The sequence below is a fragment of the Eleutherodactylus coqui genome, chromosome 3 (genome assembly GCF_035609145.1).
Source record: "Eleutherodactylus coqui strain aEleCoq1 chromosome 3, aEleCoq1.hap1, whole genome shotgun sequence".
NCBI lineage: Eukaryota > Metazoa > Chordata > Amphibia > Anura > Eleutherodactylidae > Eleutherodactylus > Eleutherodactylus coqui.
The window spans coordinates 77,984,599-78,004,072 of NC_089839.1; the positions used below are offsets into that span (position 1 = coordinate 77,984,599).

At 44.1% G+C, this 19,474-nt stretch overlaps 1 protein-coding gene across 3 annotated transcripts in view; it reads right to left on the reverse strand.

The window, feature by feature from the left end:
* Nucleotides 1-19,474, reverse strand: part of CFAP61 (cilia and flagella associated protein 61) — a 332,916-nt gene that overhangs the window by 11,730 nt on the left and 301,712 nt on the right. For all 3 annotated transcript variants that reach the window (XM_066595763.1, XM_066595760.1, XM_066595761.1), the window contains exon 26: nt 5,965-6,055. In XM_066595763.1, the coding sequence (XP_066451860.1) occupies nt 5,965-6,055 (91 nt within the window). The remainder of the gene's footprint in view (nt 1-5,964; nt 6,056-19,474) is intronic.

A 19,474-nucleotide genomic window follows, 5' to 3' on the forward strand; every position in this document is an offset into this window, starting at 1 on the left:
GGAGGGAGTTTAACAGCGTCCAATGCTGCGAAAAGCTTACAAGTGCTTCTATTCAGGCATTTGAAGGCATCCCAAGGACTTATGCCGAGCAACGGATTTCCTGGGCTGCGACGTATTTTTTTGGTAAAACATCAAGCCCAGCCGTGTGAATGCACGTGAAAACGCTAATTATCTCTGTCTGTCATCGCAGAAAAATATTTATAAATGCAATTTTACAGCAGTTCGAGATGTATACGGCCATGTGAAAGAGACCTCACAGTGAGGGCTCTTTCACACGAGCATATATAGGCCGCCATTTTCACTGCCGGCCGATATACGCTATGATCTGATACATTGGATTCAAATCCATCAGATCACATGGCCATATTCCAGCGCATAAAAGTGCCTGGGCGGCCAATATAGCCCTGGGCGCTTTTACGTCGGGCTAAAAAGATAGTCCTGGAACTATCTTTCCGTCCGGAATACGTTGGCTGCTGCATGGACTCCTATGGGAGCCAATGACAGCGGCAGGAGAAGGGATGTGGGAGGGAGTTTAGCAGTGTGATTACTAAACTCCCTCCCTCTTCTCTTCTCCTCTCTCCTCCCCTCCGGCTGTTTGTAATGGGAAAGGGTGGAAGCTGGCTGCGGTCAAGGGGAGGGGGTGGGAGTTTAGCTCTGCCCCCTCCCACTGCAAACAGCCGGACAGGAGAAGAGGGGGGAAAAGAGGTGGTGAGCCGGTGAGGGGGTCCGTGCCGTCTGAATAGGCGCACAAACGTTAGATTTGTGCATGCATTCACACATTTTTACGGCTTAGGGCGGGCGCTCGTAAGAATGCCTATGGCTGTGTGAAAGAGCCCGGAAGTAGTGAATTTCAGCTTCTGTTAACAAGAGCAATTCTGTTCATTTATGCATTTCCCTAATATTTTCAGAAGCCTTATCGACTGACCTTTAGGAGTGCTTTAAATATTAAAGATGAAAAGGCCTACTTTATTTATAGCCTGAAGAAGACCCCATTCTGGGGTTGAAACGTATACTTTTGTATTCTATGTTCATATTTCCATTAATAAAGAGTAAATTTTAATTAGAAACAAGTCTTGCATCACAATCATTGGTGTCTGAGGAGTAGCACCTGTGAAGTGGGCTTTGCTTTGCTACAATACTTTATCTAATGTCAGAGCCACACGGCAATATTAGACACGACACGGGTAGCGCGGCCAAAGTCACTGTGTAGCACTAGGCGTTGTTTTATCACGTCTGTTAGTTCGTTAGTGATGCCCTGCAATTCTCTGACCTCTGCAGTTACACCAGCTGTTAGCCAGACAAGTTCCCAGTCTGACTCCTGCAGAGAATTGTCCCATCCCTATGGGAAGCTGGCATACTAATACAACTGCTTGGGCCGGTCTACATGCTGTTCCATCACCTTGTTAGCTCTGCAACAGGTAGCAATGGATTCATTCGGGCAATAAATCATCATCTGACTTCCCGAAATCTGCCTGCAGTGCCTCCAATTGGCTCTGATGACATATTTTCATTTTCACACTGGAAAACATTTCAGAAACCTTAATTACTGCTAAAAGCCATACAGCTTTCCACTTAATGATGTTTCCCATTTAGGAATAAGCGCATGTAACTCTATACTAATGACCCCTATGTCTGATTGTGAAGAATGGGTGCCAAATTGTTCCATTTTTGTAAGAGTTTTATCCTTTGTTGTTACTGAACATTTAACGGTTCGCTGCCACTAAAAGGAAGGTTGGCTGTAAGGGTTAATGCACATATTGCGTATTATCTGCAGCAAATTCACAGTATATTCTAATACCAGCGAGGCAGATTAAAATCTGATCTACGTTACAGAAAATTTCAGCACATAAAACTGACAATTTTTTCAGCAAATTTTCAGTGCAGATTTCCCCTTTTGAAAAATGTAACATTAAATCTGCATCAAATTTATGAAAAATCAGGAAAAAAATCTGCAACAAATAGACCCTGTATGTAGGTACTGTGAAAAGGTAACAAGCAAGGGCCTAAATACATGGGCGTGTTTAGGTCTCGTTATGCAGTCGCGATAATGACAGCCGCATAATGGGACAAACACGAAACCGCTGATTTCAATGGTTTCGTTTTCACTAGTGGAATTCGCGCCCAATAGTAAGGGCGAGAAAAGAGTGGACTTACCCTAGCTTTTCCACATGTACTTAATACCATGTGCGGGAAAGATACAGCAGGACCTATTTTCCGCAGTTTTTTTCAAACCGTGCAGATTTTTCCGCACGAAAATCCGCAGCAAAATCCGCAAGCCCAAATTAACCTTTGAAGCGGTTTTGCTGCAGAAGCAGTTCTTCTGCGGCAAAACCGCAACGGAAAAACCGCGGCAAATCTGCCCTGTGTGAACCCAGCCTTATATGTCTATACAGGACGACAGGAGAGGCCCTCTAGGAGATTGTTGTTGTTGTTAGCCGTTTAGTCGTTCACGGTCCTCGGCGACCCACAAGGCGAGCTCCCCCCATGTTTTTCGGTTTTACACTGCTTCTTTCAGGTGTATGATATCCAGGCCAGTATTAGCTCTGACAGCATCAGCCATCATGTCCTGACACCAGGTCTTCTTTTGCCACTGATCTGTCCAAGCATTATAGATTTTTCTAGAGACTTTGCTGGCATTATATGGCCAAAATATGTGAGTCTGAGCTGGATCATCTTGCCCTCCAGTGATATATCGGGTCTTATACAGTTCAGGACTTCTTGCATATCAGCTGCTTCAGACCTGCTTCTGTTTCTGCAAGCAGAGTTGTATCATATGCATAATGGAGGTTGTTGATGTTTCTGCCACCTATTTTGACCCCGATTTCCAATTCGTCTAGGTCCATTTTCTGCATGATCACTTCCGCATATAGGTTAAACAAGAAGGGTGAGAGGATGCAACCCTGTCGGATGCCTTTGCCGATCTCAAACCAATCTCTGTCCCCATATTGTGTTCTCACGGTGGCTTCTTGATTGGTATAAAGTGATTTTATTAGCTTGACTAGATGCGCCGATATGCCCAGCTCTTGTAGGGTCTGCAATAGCTTGCCATGATCGGCGCAGTCAAAGGCCTTGATGTAGTCAATGAAGCACATATAGATATTCTTTTAGTATTCTTGAACTTTTTCCATGGTCCATCACACTTTTTCAATATGGTCGCAGGTGCCACGTCCTCGCTGGAATCCTGCCTGCGCATCAGGGAGTGGCACTTCAACTACTGATCTCAGTCTTTCCTGTATAATTTTGAGAAGGATCTCACTCGCATGCAGAATAAAGGCTATTGTTCACGATTGGAGCAATTCTGTGAGTTGCCTTTCTTTGGTAGAGGGATGAAGACAGATCTTTTCCAGTGCTGTGGCCATTGTGTGGATGCCCATACTGCCTGGCACAGCGCTGTGATGGTTTTCACTGGCACTGGCAGCAATAGCACTTGATGGTATGTTATCTATGCCTGGTTGTTTATTTTTTCTATGAGATTAGGGAAACTACAAGTCTATTAAGACAGAGAAGGAATACATAACATATTTGGGGGATTCTTATACACGTATTTTACGGTGATTATTTCATTTCCAACATATTTTCTGTCTACTCACCCAATCCCAACAGCATCACGTCACACAGTGAGGCTATATAATGTATAAAATAGAGCTTTAAAGTACGTTCACACATATCGGAAAATGGTGAGAATTTTCCGCTGTGGAAAATTTGCACCAAAATGCACTTGACAAAAATGCATCAAAATCCGTGCCATTGGTACATATTTTGATGTGGTTTTTGATGCAGATTCACAGTAGATTTCACCCCTTCAATTGAAAGGGTGAAATCTGCTGCAAACCACATGAAAAACTGCATGAAAATCTGCACTAGTCGCATGGATTTTGAGGCATTTTTTGATGCAGATTTTGTTGTGGATTTTCTGCAGCAGAAAATCCACACCCTTTCCTCTGTGTGAACGTACCCTTATAATCATATCCATATAATGAGAGACCTGGTTGTGGGGAAATAAATCATCAAGTGGATCAAATGTGAATTGTTACATACAGATATAAATTGTGTCCTCTGCTACACAACAGTTGCCCTCAAACTGGATTCCACAAACTTCTTATTTGGTAATGATGGACAGAAAATTCTATCCCAAGACCACAATGGTATGACAGTAGGGACTAAGGAGAGGGATATGGCACTAAAAAGCAGTAGTCTAACTTGACGTTAATGGGCCTCAATGCAAAATGCCAACTACAGCCACCACCTACCATGTGTCTTCTTGTGCAGCAGAGCCTCTTCACGTACCAGGCCTTGGTGCCGCTGCCATCTCTGCACCCCCCTAAAGCTGTACACCTGTAGCTACGAAGAGGTTTCTAGTAAAGTATGTGTGAGACCAGAGTTGTAAAAAGAAGCGAGGAGTTGTATGGCAAAGATGAATATGGGGCTCTCTCTATGAGTTCACACTATATTTTATCCCACCTGGGACTGGAGAACTGGGTGCTTGTTTGATCCCATTTCTTTTCCATTAAAAGTGGTTATCGTTAATGTATATATTAAATGGTATGTATGGCCTTGTCCGAATCATCAATCATTGGCGGATTATCAGCAATGGGGGCTATGAAGGTGCAGGGTGTCACAAAAACCTCATCCAATAAAGGGAAGAAGAGGACAGACAGACATACAGCTGCAATGGTTGCTTTGGCACTATTATCTTTTTTAGGTGAACCCTTGAACAGCTGTGGAGGAGGATTTGATCTTTTAAAGGTTCCTCGATAGGTTGGTAGTAGAGATGAGCGAGCGTACTCGGAAAAGCACTACTCGCTCGAGTAATTTGCTTTATCCGAGTATCGCTGTGCTCGTCCCTGAAGATTCGGGTGCCGCTGCGGCTGACAGGTGAGTCGCAGCGGGGAGCAGGGGAGAGCGGGCGGGAGAGAGGGAGAGAAAGATCTTACCTCCGTTCCTCCCCGCTCTCCCCTGCAGCTCCCCGCTCCGTGCCGCCACCCGAATCTTCAGACCCGAGCACAGCGATACTCGGATAAAGCAAATTACTCGAGCGAGTAGTGCTTTTCCGAGTACGCTCGCTCATCCCTAGTTGGTAGCTATTATAGGGTTTTATAAGTGATAACACTTTTTAAGAAGTATACCTTAATGGAGTGTTCCATGCATTTACTATTGATGACCTATTCTCAGAATAGCTTACTAATAGTTGGGGTCTGCTGCTCGAGATCCCTGCTGATCAACTGATCCTCTGGCCTGCTGTCATTGGGGCTGAGCCGGATGTCCACATCGTGGTCAGAACCGGAAGTGTAATAGAAGGTTTCACTCCCACTGAAATCAATGGCACCAATGCTTTTTATTATACTTCCAGCTCCTACTCCAATGAGAAGTCGGAAGGGTAATAGAATTGTAGAAAGTGAACCAGGCAGCATCAGATGTAATTTAGTAAAAAGTTATACTCTTTATTCCTCCATAAAAAAAGGGAGAGACTGGCGACGTTTCGGCCTCAACTGAAGCCTTTCTCAAGCCGGAAGGGTAATAGAAGACATTGTACCCATAAATCTGAATGGAAGTGTGAGAGAAGTCTTCTATTACTCTTTTGGCTCTGACCACGATACAGACCAGCTGATTGGTGGGGATCCTGAGCGGCAGACCCCAACTGATCAGCTACTGAAGACCTATCCTCAGAATAGGTCATCAATAGTAAATGCTCAGAAAACCCCTCTAACAATATACAGATTTACACCATATCGAAGTTGTGTTTTTCAGCATGTCCTTCTATAGGAAATTCATTGAAATTATTCACTTTTGTGAGTTTATCCATGTTACAGCAAAGTCCATATATAATTATGTTAGTCTCAGGCTAATACATATTGCTGCAGGCTCACATAATCCAGAACAAAGTGGCCTGTCCTGATGCGCTGTGAAGCACTAAGACAAAGTTATGCCTCTTAGAGAAAAGGAGATATTAGTGATGTTTCTTACTTTCTTGGATGCTAGGATTTCGGACACCTCTTGCTGGAAATCAATAAAGCGATCGTGATAGATGGCCATGCACCACGCTTCCATGAAGTAGCTGTTTTCAAAAGAAGAAACTGAGTTATCCAGTGAACCTCTCATTAACAGCTAATAAAGTATTTACCTGATTTCTTTTTTCCCTTTTTTTTGCTTTCATAATTTACAGCTCAGGGCCCATCAGGATCGTTTGTTCATAAAATGCCTCCCCATAACAGCATGGTCAATCAATTTTTTTAATGGATGTTCCTGATGTACAGCCAGCTCTGGTAATTACATTTAAAGTGGCTTAATTCAGAGCTGTAGCAAGACCCAGTGAAGAATCCTGATTTTATCAGAATTTAAAAGCCTGAAGACCTGTGAGGGACCATGTCTCCATTATCCGGTCTCATTTGAGAAAAGCAGATTGTGGGATTAACTGAACTGGTGCATAAACAAATTAAATTTGTGTAGACAATGACACAAATGTTGTTCGGCATTAAGGTCTGGGGATTAATACATAGCAGAAAAACAGGCCACCGTAGTGTTGCAGTGCAGCAGCCGCATTGCTACTCTAATTCACAACTTTTCTTGTTTTGTGCCAGCTAACCATTATATAAGCATTATAATTCATGTACAAACATGTATGTTCTAGTTCTGTAACCACAAGTTCCGTCTAACAGTCATGCAGACTCTTCTAGCACAACAATGTGAAATATCCCTCTCGTTCAGGGGATCAGGATCATCCTCTCCACTCTTTGTCTTGCACAATGGTAATTTACAAAGTGATCAATCTGTATTCCGTGCGCGCCTCGAAAACAACTCAACTAGTATTTAAATCATAAGATATTTACTTGCAAATATTTATTAAAAATCATCCCTCTAGTTCTGTACATGCAAACCCTCAATTAACAGATAAAACAACTGCCTGTATTAGCAGTCATGTAAATATACAACAGGTCTAATTAGTAGAACGCTAAGTGGAACCCCTTCCATGGGGATGTTTGTATGAATATTAAGTAGCAAATTCTGCTGCACAGATCTCAGTGTTTTCTGTTACATAATGAGAACATTCATTTTCCATTGTTATAGAATTGCAGACACTAATGAAAATTGTCCCTGTGTAGGTGCCGAGGCGTACCAGCCGCAATCAGGGAGTGGCATCTCTACGTCGGCCTGGTCCATGTGGTTTTGCCTTAAGTGCTGTTGGATGTCTCTTCACTATCACAGCAGAAGGTCCTTTGGGTGTCGTCTTTGGGGAATCCTTAAGACTCCCTGTCCACGGCCGTGACGGAATATCGCTAATGATATTCCACCGCGGGTGAGCAGGGGGAAGAGCTGTCAGGTCTCCGCGCTGAGCTATCTGACAGATAGACTCATCTCGTAGAATCTCAGCAAATTGTGGCAAGCCGCACTTTGAATCCCGCGAGCGGAGAATCGCTATGATTCTCCACTCGTGGACGTCGGGGCTGCGCTTTCCATAGGAGGTGTTTCCTTTAGCCAATCAGCCATAACTCTTGTATATTTATTCTGGCCACACCCCTGCATGGGTGCCAGTTATTTTACTGTGTGTATGCTTGCTGTTCAGAGGTCTGTCTGTTTGTTTGGTGTTGTATATGTTTTGTCTAAGTCCTGTCCTGTTTAAGCCAACTGTCCACTAGTGATCAGATGCCTAAGTTCTGACTTGTATGTTCCACCCATACAATGGTAATCAGCCACCTGAGTCTCATTTTGTTTCCTCCATTTGATGGTGTCAAACATCTAAGGTATATGATCTGTCTGAATCCCCTCTGTCCATTAATGTGTAGATGCCTAAATCCCCTCCATCTGTTGGTATGCAGATGCCTGAATCCCCTTCGTGTATTAGTGTGCGAATACCTGAATCCCCTCCATCTGTCGGTGTGTGGACACCTGTATCCCTTCTGTTCACTGGAATGCAAACGCCTGAATCCCCTCCATCCATTGGTGCGCGGACACTTGAACCAAGTCGTGTCTGGTGCAGCTGTGGTCTCTTGTCTGTTATGTGCCTTTTCGTAGCCCTGTCCTATTAAAGCCGGTCTCACACAGACAGGTCGGATTCCGCATGCGGGAGCCTGCAGCGGAATCCAGTTCTGACCTGTACTGCAGATGATCGCAGACGCTCGCCATCGGTCATACGAAGTACAGATTTTTTTCTTTAAATATTTGTTCTTCCCGCACTGTAACTAGCCGGTGATGCTTATGCCCGCGGCCTATCCGCAATGTTAATTGTGGATGGGCTGCGGGTCGGACGGCCTCCATTGACTTCAGTGGAGGCCATCCGTGGGGAGTCCGCGGCAAAATAGAGTATGCTACATTTTTCCTCCGCTCACGGAAATCACAGTTTGTTTCCGCGAGTGTGAAGGAAAAAGCGATTTTTACATAACTTCAATGCATGCCATTTGCTGCGGATCCTCCATGTGGACGCCGAACGCGTATTACGCTATTCAAATCCGCATGTGTGAGACCAGCCTATGGGTGCATTAAGACGACCGTATATCGGCCGTGTATTCACGCTGGCCGATATACGGCGTCTCTCTCTGCAGGGGGAGGAGGCTGGAAGAGGCGGGAGCAGTGCTCTGAGCTCCCGCCCCCTCTCTGCCTCCTCTCCACCCCCTCTCCACCCCCCTGCACTATTTTCAATGAGGAGAGGTGGGACTGGGGCGGGGCTAATTCCCTTTTTCGCAACATTTTTAAAAAGTGGTGAGAAAAAAAGGTGTGGCGTACCAAAAGGCGGTGTGACGTCTGAGCCTATTAGATTTACTATAAAGCACAAATTTTACAGGACTGCAACTTAACACCCCTTAGTGACAGTTCCATTGCCTTTTTACGTCCTAGCTAAATGGGCTCTAATCCTCAGGGACGTAAAAACATGCATCCCCTGAGGATTAAAAACACATGGGCTGAGGACATGACAGCTCCATGCTGGAGGTTCCCGGAGGTAGCCAACAACATGGAGTTGTCATGGGGGGCCCCGTCCCCCACCCTCCCAGCAATGCGATCATCACTATCCAATGGATAACATTGATCACATTAAAGTCAATAAAAAGTTAAATAACGTTAACCCTTTCCAATCCAATTTGTATCCTGGTTTTCCTACGTGGCTTATTCTTATTCTTTTTCTGCCGTTATACAACAGTGCTATATGCTGGCTAGAGCCAGTACTGCATGAGGTGACACGTTGGATAGGCTCCGACGGCAGAGAGACTGGCAATATACAGTAAGAGAGCCCCGACGGGTGTCTTTCAACATCGGAGCTGTAAAGCCTTAAATCATAATGTCTTCAGAGGTCAGACAGTGGATTGGAAAGGGTTAAAGATTCAGCTGCCCTCATGGATCAGATCCATGAGGGTAGCTTAGCGTACTCACCCCTGTCCTCCGCGATGCCCCATGCGCGCCAGGTGTCATTACATAGGTCGCATGGGTAGAAGGCCGGGGGCCCCAGGAGATTTGAGGCCTCCTGACTCCCGGCTCCTGAAGGTAGGCGGGAGGCAGGAGATATCACCGGGGATACCAGCGATCATGGAAAAATTTAAAAAAAGTTAAAGTTTTAGCTGCCCTCATGGATCGGATCCATGAGGGAAGCTGAAAATACTCACCCCGTCCTCCAAGATGTCCTGCGGCGGTCTAGACCTGCCATGGGCTTCTGCACATGCACTGATGTGGCACACACACGCAGATGACCGAAGAACCTGGCAAATTTAAAATCACCCTGCACCCAGCTGTCAAAGATAGGAACTGCTGTATCGGATAACAGTGATTATATAAAATTAAAAAAAAGGTAAAATAAAACGTTTAAAAAGTTAAAGTTTCATCTCCCCTTAAGGATCGTATCCATGAGGGGAGATGAAATTACATACCTTTGGTCCCGGATTTGTCTGGATTTATCCGTGGACCTTACCCTGGCTTCTGCGCATGCGGCATCAGCAAAATGGCGACACAAGCACAAAACTCGAGGATTACCCAGGAAATTTTAAATCTCCGTGCTCCTGGCTACCAAAGGTAGTCGAGAGCATGAAGATTTCACGGGGAACCGCTGTGATAAGTCCCTGGTCATGTGAGCGCCATTATCCAATGGATAATGGCGATCACGTAAAAGTTGAAAAAAAGTTGAAGTATTGTCTCCCCTCACCGATGCGATCAGTGAGAGGAGATGAAACGTCTTACCGGAGGCCTTCGTATTTGAACTCCGGCGCGATCTTTCTCAATGGACCAAAATGCCGGCCACATGCGCAGGAGGTGGGGTGACGGGGAAAATTAAAATCTCCTTACTCCCGGCAACCAAATGTCGCAAAGAACCTGGAGCAGTGATCGGTGGCCTCGTTGAGCGGTCCCCGGTCACGTGATAAAAAGGTAGTGATCTATCTCAGGCCAGTCTCACACGACCGGATAGGAATTATGGATTCCGCATGAGTTTGATCTGCTGTAATACGCAGATCAATCAAATGCACTGGATTACACAATTCCACTCACATTAGCGGGTTGAAATTACGTAATACATTCACAGAAAACAGAATGCAGCATGTTCTATTTTACCACCGATATCCGTGACATAGAACCCATTGTGCTCTATGGCCGCAGATATACCCGCAGCCCATATGTAACTGCATTGTGCATTGGCTGCGGGTACCCACGTCATCGCTAAGCGACGATGCAGGAAATACAAACGAAAAAAAAGGTGCGCATGACCGCCTATATATTGACACAGTTGTGTGTAGTACATTACGCGGCCGTGTGCAGGGTTTTGGTTAGGCTCACAGCTGGGATCCACTGTCGGCCTCCGCAAGCGGATTCCACATATGGTCGTATTAACCATAGATCTCTACCTATAATACTTATTTTACAAGAAGTCCCGGGAACGCTCATCTTCCTGCAGTTCCAGCAGTAGCTTGCTGAACGCCTTCTGTTTGAGACCGCCGCACCTCAGCAAGCTTACGAAGCCTCACAGAGCCCCACTTTTAATACCCCATCCCTGCTACTGGGGTCAAGAAATAGCCCCCCAAAAAGCATGGGAAGAGGAGGGATACCCAATTTTATTGCCCCATGTACCTATACCAACCAGGTCTCTGTAATTACCCCTGTCTTCAAACATGCAACACAGTTTACATTATTACTTTTATCTAAGATTCAGGGAACGACAAAAGGGGCACGGAGGGGGGGAGGATTATTTATTTTTAGGGAGTCAATTTTTTTGTGAGCAATGGGGCCTAGAATTTATTCAGTTGTGCCCTCAAATCCAATGGGTGTTCCCTCGATTATAGGCTGAGCCATGTGTCCTATAAGTAGATTGAGGCCACAATGGGTATGTCTCTGAACACAGGACAAATAGGGGGATCCATTTTGGGGTGAAAGTCTTCATTCATATGTGCGCTGTACAACAAAAAAAAAACGGTTTTCAAATTGACAGAACTGTCAAAAAATGAAAATCATAATTTTTTCCTTCTGCTTTGCTTAGATTTATTAAAAAACAGTGGGGTCAAAATACGCAGTATACCCTTAGATGAATTCATTAAGGGGTCTAGTTTTCATAATGTGGTCATTTGTGGGGCTCCTCCATAGTATTGGCCGCTCAAGGGCTCTACAAGAGTGCTATGGGGGTTTAAATCACATTCAAGAAAAATGTCTGTTCTGAAAGCCACCGACTGCTCCTTTTGGTTTGGGGCTCATTGTGCATACGGACATAATATTAGGACCATAATGGGTAGGTTTCTGAATACGTGACAAACAGGGGGATACATTTTGGGGTGCAATTCTTCATTCATATGTTTGCTGTACAAAAATACCTTTTTTTAAAATGACACAATTTACAAAAAAATGAAAATCGTAATTTTTTCCTTCTGCTTTGCTTCTGCTGTGGGGTCAATATACGCGGTAGACCCCTACATAATAAGAACTTTATTGAAACAGAAATAGATATTAAAGGCCAACATCTATAAAGATGCTTATGCATTTCAGACCAAGATCCTAACCTCTTAAGGACCAGGATGCTTTGGTCTGAAAGGACCAGACACTATTTAGGGATTTTACCCATGTGGTGGTTTTACTGTTGTTTTGTGGTGGGGGGAAAGAGGGGAGTACTTAAAAGCTTATTTTATTTTTTTTAATTTATAGTATTTAGTAATTAAATTAGCATATTTACACTAAAATTAAGTATGGGAATGGGCTCCTCATTTTGTTTTGGACATTTTGATATATAATATGTATAGTTTTGGGAGGGAGCATACAGCGATGATTTTGGTTGGTGCCGGTGGTCGGTCATTTTCTTTTTTATGTATATATTTTTATTTTACTATGTAATTGTTTTTAACTTATTTTTGTAGCTATTTTTTAACATATATGTCCCACATGGCGTCATATAAGACGCCTGGGGGTCATTCATATTGTCTTTTTTTTGTTATAATTTCACACTTTTCCACTGTATTTGGGGCATCTATAGGAGCCGCATCCATAGGAACCCCAGCTACATCGAAAACATCCACCTGTTGTGACAATAGTCGCTAACAGAACTGACCCTGCAGCTCTACTGTATCAAGGGGCACCCGGCGGCCACGTGATCGCCAAGTCGCATAGTGGAACTAATACTTACACTACATGTTTTAGTACATATCGCTCATTGAGCACTATGTAGCCTGTAAAGGAGAATGAAGAAGCAGTTAAAAATAGCTTCTCGCTTCTCCTCCGGGTTCTCAGCTGTGACTGACAGTTGAGTACCTGACCTGTTCCTGCTTGATTGCAGGAGCAGAGATTTTAATCCCACACCATACTTCTGCTATCCACGGGGATTAAAGCCCAGGACCAAGCACAGTCCTTGGTCCTAAAAGGGATTAACTTGCATTGTTGGTATCCTTTATGGACACCCTGCAGTTGCTTCCTGTTATAAGGCACACAACAAGAATATAATATTATGCAAATTAAGTGAGTTGGCTATTACGATTGGCTTGATATTGCAGGTCAAGTTCCCATTGAAGTGCATGGGCCTGTAATACCAAGCCTGGCCAGTGCAGTGAGACTGGAGCTGTCTGCTTCCTGCAGAAGTAAGCTCTGTGAACAACTGCATCAGCCCAGCTGATTGGTAGGGGTTGCTGATCTATTATTTAGGCCGTATCCTGAGCATAGGCCATCAGTAGTTTACAACTTGGACAACCCGTTTAAAATAACCAGAAAAATATGATCCTGATGTCTTGGACCAACACGTATGAGTGCCTACCTGCATGTATTATAGTACAGGTCTCTATAAACATTACCTAGATTAGTATAGAGAGCAGTTAAAGAAGTGTGTAAAATGTTCTGACCTTATTTCAGCTCACTGTGTCTGATTAAATAAGATTTCTGTCTTCTCAGAACTCCTTAGACGTGTTTTAATTAAAAAGTCTGAAATACTTTCCAGCTATCTTCTAACGTGTAAAACCTGTTCTTAATATTTTAAGCTGCAGCCCAATAAAATGATTCCCTGGCTTCACACAATAAATGATTACATTATTTCTAATTAAGTAAATAGAATTAAACTGAACTGTTCGGGGCTTAATATGACAGAGATTATCCTGGACAATGTATTAAGGTGCGCTAATCATATTAAGCTCGTTCAACAGTCTCCTTTATGGTGGTGCAGAATCCTTAATATGTGACTCTACACATCATTGTAGAACACCTTGTATACATTCTGATTATGTTCAGGAGAAATTCCTCATAACATGAAATTCAAAGACTCAGGTTTTGCTACTAATTTGCATATTTATATTTCATTAGGTAAATTTTGTTCTTCACGGAACATCTTTGGGCAAAACTCCCTTGGTCACGACCCACCGCCTCAAACCCTGCATTAACTATAATAGAGCAGCATTTTTCTCCAGAGTGTTATTTTAATAAACTCTAAAAAGATTTTTGGATTGGCAGCATGGCCTATTTTTGGGTGATTCTTGTTAAAAAATTGCTCATTATTTTCTATGGCAGCAAAAGAAAATCTGCATTATGCTCGTATGCCATGCGAATTGCATAGAGGTGCAATGGATTTTTTTACCATTTTAAATATTGGAGCATATACAATTTTTTTTTACCTCTGTAATAAGCACATGTGTATCACACGTTTTTAACACTTAGGCCTCGGTCAGACGACCGTTTTTTGCCGCAATTTGCGGATGCGCATGCGATCTGCGCATATATAGAACCATTGCTTCGCAATGGGATCGGTCACATGGCCGCTTTTTATGCGGATGTCCGATAAATTATAGGACACAAGGAATCGCAGATCGCGCCTATCTGCGTTCTGCGATTCCTTGTGTTCTATATACGCGCTCAATGGGGCCGGCGGCAGCAGCGCAGACTCCATTGAGAACATATACTTTAAAGATCATTCTCCTCTGCCACAGCTGTGACAGCTGTGGCAGAGAAGAATGATGTTCGCCCATTGAATTCAATGGAGCTGGCAATACAGCCGGCTCCATTGAAAGCAATGGGCTGCCGGCGAGCACAGGATGAATTTTCGGGAAGTGCTTAAAAATATAAGCCCTTCCCTGAAAATCATCCAAAAATGTGTAAAAAAAAAAAAAAATCTATACTCACCTTGTCCGTGCAGCCGGAGTTCAGCGAATCTTCGGCCTGGTCACGTGATTTGCGGATGCGCATCCGTCATGCGATCTGCAAATCGCGGCAAAAAACGGTCGTCTGACCGAGGCCTAAAGCGGCATTATGTCATGGAAGATTGTCTGGAAAAAAAGTGCTATGTAGGTCATATTTTACTGACCGACATCACACTTGTCCATATATATACAGCCTTACACCTCCGTCCAATGACCGTATGCGTTTTTACGCTCAGCAGATTGCAGCTCAAAATCGCATCAATGAAAAATAGCAGCGATCAAGTCCCGGGCTTTAGTTTTCTTGTCCATTCACATGGGCGGCTACAGCGTATCAGTGAAAACATACGCTGCAGAACGGAAATCCCTCAGTCGGCAGAAATCCTCGGAATGACTGCTAATGCTTAGTAGAGCCAGCTGTCTTCATTTCCCTGCGTTGGACGCAGCTAAACTCCCTCTTTGTTTCCTTTTTTCAGCTCCCATGGGAGTCTATGGGAGCTTCCAGCGTATCTCGTTATAAGATAGGGCAAGACCCCTCTTTTGATGCTGTGTATAAAATCGGTTGCGATTTTCGGTTGCCAATGTGCTATTTTTGCCAACACGATTTTCTTACTCACCCAAAAATCGCTCAACTGAATGAATACATTGAAATCCAAAGCTTCAGTCGCAACTTTTTATCATGGCTAAACTAACCGCATAAAGGCTCTTGTGTGAATAAAGCCTAAGGGGGACTACCCACTAGTGTTTTTTTCCATTGCGAATTCGCTGCGTTTTTTTTTCCAGATGCCTATGGGACTTTCTAATGTTAAAGTCCATTCCAAGGATGTCTGCCAATTAGAGATGAGCGAACACGTTCGGCTCCGCCCCTTTTTCGCCCGAACACCGAACTTTGCGAACACTTCAGTGTTCGGGCGAAAAAGTTCGGGGGCCGCCGTGGCAGCGCGGGGGGGTGTGGCGGGGAGTGGGGGGGAGAGGGAGAGAGAGAGGGCTCCCCCCTGTTCCCCGCTACTGCCGCCCGCGCCGCCGCGCATCTCCCCGCCCCCCGGCGGCACCCGGACACTTACGCGCGAACACTGCAGTGTTCGGCAAAGCCGGTGTCCGGGTGCGGATGTGTCCGTAACGGACACGTTCGCTCATCCCTACTGCCAATCAATGGAATTCCACGCTGCAGCGTATTTTTCATGATACGCCCATGTGAATGGACGTGGAAATGCTAATTAATCTTGGGACTCAATCGCGGCTATTCTTCATTGATGTGATTTTCGGTCACGATGCAGCTAGCATAAAGCCGCATCACCCGTGTGAATGAGGTCTTAAACTCGTGATAAATGAGGGTTCTGATCTCCCCCATATAAAGGTCAGCTCTATTAGGAGGATTTCCTGACATTTTCTTAGTTGCATTTTTCCGTAAAAGCCGTAAAGAGCTTACAGCACATCAAAGGGATCTGAAAGGTATCAGTCATGGGAAGGGGACCAATTCAACATTTGCGGTGCTTATTAAAGGAGTCTTAACATGAAAGACTTATTTACTGGGAAGAAGAAGAACCCATATTTTCAAGACCGGCGAAAGCTGAACCATACGGTAGGCCAATGTATAACAAGCAAGGTGTGTTGTGCTTTAGGGCTCATTCACATGAGCGTATTTGTACCACGTATTACGTGCACAATTTGTATGCAGTGGATAAAACCCATTGCTTTCAATGCAATTGTTCACATGAGCATATTTTTTAATGCGATGTGGCAAAATACGCGGCATGTCCTATCTTGGTACGCATTAAACACCAGAGAAGATCATTGAAAGCAATGGGTAGATTTGCGAAATATGTAGGAAACCCGTATGTATTTATGCACGGAAAAATGCATGTAAATATGTAGTATATTTGCACATACAAAAACACGCCGGGGTGAACGAAATACGGGTAAATACACAGCATATTTACGAGACTGAAACGCGCTTACGCCCAGGTGAATGAGCCCTAAGACTGTACTGTCCTAAAGGACATCTTGTACTGTGCTGATGCTTTATGAGGGATGGGAAGGGATACTTTCTGCTGCTATCCGGTTGCTGTATATGGAGTTCCCCCGTAAAGTATGAAGAGGTCTTCTGCCCACTCATTTATACGCTGCAGGTGGTAACCAGCCCATTGGTCTCAGTCATATACAAGTCTTCTGCTGCAGCGGACAGGTGTGCTCGGACAGGTGTGCTGGCAATTAGCTGGCATCTGAGCTTCAATTACATGTAGAAATGAAATGTCATTTGGTGGACAATCACTGCGGTTTGCATCCTGAATGGAGACAAATGGGAGCTCGGATTGCACCCACTTTCTAGATTTCTTCTATCAGTCTCCTCATCCATTACTACATTACGAGCCTTTCGTTTCTATAAGTCAACAATCATTTCAGGAATCTCATTTTCCTAAATGTTTTTGCTGCTGCTCACTAATTAGGCAGCTAGGATTCTGGCATAAAGGAAAAAGTAAGGTTCACTTAATGGGAAATGTTTTTGTTTCTGCAAAATGAGACCGCAGAGTAGTGTCCCGAACAAATAATGGATGCTTAATTCAGGACTTTGTGGAAGCCGCACATTTACATATAATAAGTGGACTTTCAGAAAGTAAAGATTTATATCTGAGGTTATAAGAACAACAGAAAAGAAAGGTCCCAGGGGGTAAGCTGATAGCTACAGAACAAGTCATTATATAAGGCAATGTACATACAAGAGTTAGGGCTCATGTCCACCACCGTGTTTTCACTGAGTATTATACGTGCATTGCATGATACATAGTGAATGGAGTCAGTAGAAGGCAATGGACTTTCCTTCTTCCATGCACACTAACGTGTGGACACTGTGTATCGGTATGCAAGAGAAATAAATGGCAGCATTCCCTATTACTCTGCATTCGTACGCAGCATGAGTCTTATTACATTTGTATAAGTTGCGTATCATACGCAATACGCAATACATTGTGTATGGGCAGCGTCTCCATATGCATCCCAGCTCTGTTTCAGAAAAATTTTAGAAAAAAAAAAAGTCACACTGAGCATGTCGGTGCGATCCGCGGGTATGTGCAGTGCTATACACAGCCATACATGGCCTCTGTCGGCAGAGCGTCTTACTGCAAAATGTGTAAAACGCTGTGGGAGGACCTGCAGTATTTTACCATACGCCCGTGAGCATGAGCCCTTAAAGGGATTTCCTAGGCAAATTTTATTGATGACCTATCCTCAGAATAAGTCATCAATAGATAATCACAGAGAACTGGCCACACAGGATCCCCTGCGATCAGCTGATCATCTAACGAGTTGTCAATGCAAGGGTGGTGGAGATGGAAGCATCACAGGACTTCACTCCCGTTGAAATCAATGAAAGCTGAAGCCTCCTATTACATTTCCGGCTCTGACATCAGGGTCAGATGTGGAAGTGTAATAGGAAGAAACGGTCCCATTAATTTCAATGGGAGTGAAGTCTTTTATGACATTTCTGCCTCTGATGCCGATGTTGACGCCCAGCCTCACTGCACTGACAGCAGGTTGGGACAGTCAGCTGATTGCTGGGGATCCTGAGTGGCGGATCACTGGCAATTATCTACTGATGACCTATTCTGAGGATAGGTCATCAATACAATTTGCCCAGAAGACCCCTTTCAAAAGAAAGTATATGCAGCGCCGTGGAGTCTGTAAGCCAAACTTTCGGCTCCAACTCCTTTATTTTTTCACACTTCAACTGAAGATCCTTCATAAATGGCTAATGTAGTGTATGATCACAAGAACGAGGGTCACAATTCCCCTGTATGGAGATGGTGGTGATGCATGCACACTACTTTTGCACTTATAGTGTATGGGACTGACAGAAATAGTACTTTACTATCTGCAGTCATTTCCCTATATAGCAAATGCAGCAGTACTGCTCATGGCTGACCAAGGCTCCATTTACACAGACGATTTAGGACCCCATTCTCACAATCAGTAGGGGATGCCAGTGGTCAGACTACCAGCAATCATCCTGCAGATACCTGATAAATGACAGTGTGCCATTCCCTTTAAACAGGATGTATCACCTATATTTTCTGACTGTAAGATTCTTCATTCTATTTTCTATACATGACTATAGCAGCCTTGCCTGAGCTGCAGTTAACGGTATTTAGAGATATGCTTTACAGAAAAACCTATAGGCCATTCGCACAACTTGGTGGCCCTATTCTAAGTCCAAAGGTGTAGCTAAAGGTTAACGAATCAGGATGCAAAAGTTCAGTTTGGGGCCCCTCTGCCTATCTACTTTTTATTGCTGCTGGCAACATTCCATCTGTAACTTTCCGCTGCATCGTTGGATCTTTTAGCCTGTTCACACCAGGTAAATTTCAATCAAAATCCACACCAGAAATCCGTCTTTTTTTTTTCCACACATGGATTTCAATTTTGTGTGAAGAAAAAAATCCACAGTATATGCTACATATTCTCATTAAAACTAATGAGAGACTTCAGATATAGATTTGAGGTGGAATTGGCGCAGATTCCACTTCAAATCTATAGTGAAGAACACCATGTGAACGTAGTCTTAAAAGGGGTTTCCAGGGAGAATGCTATTGATGACCTATCCTCAATAGTTGATCGGTTTGTGCCACAATTACACAGGAGTCGGAGCGGAAGCAGCGGAAGTCTCCGCACCGCCCTCTGGGTAGTGGCCGACACTTGTACTGCAAGTGCAGCTCTCATTGAAATCAACGTGAGCCGTGCCTGCAGTAACAAGCACCGGCCCCTTCACAGAGGTCAGAGCAGAGACTTCCACTGCTTCTACTCTGACCCCTCTGTAATTGTGGCACTGTCAGCAGATACACAATCAGCTGATCGGTCAGGGTCCCGAGGATAGGTCATCAATAGTATTCTCCCTGGAAAACCCCTTTAAGTAACCC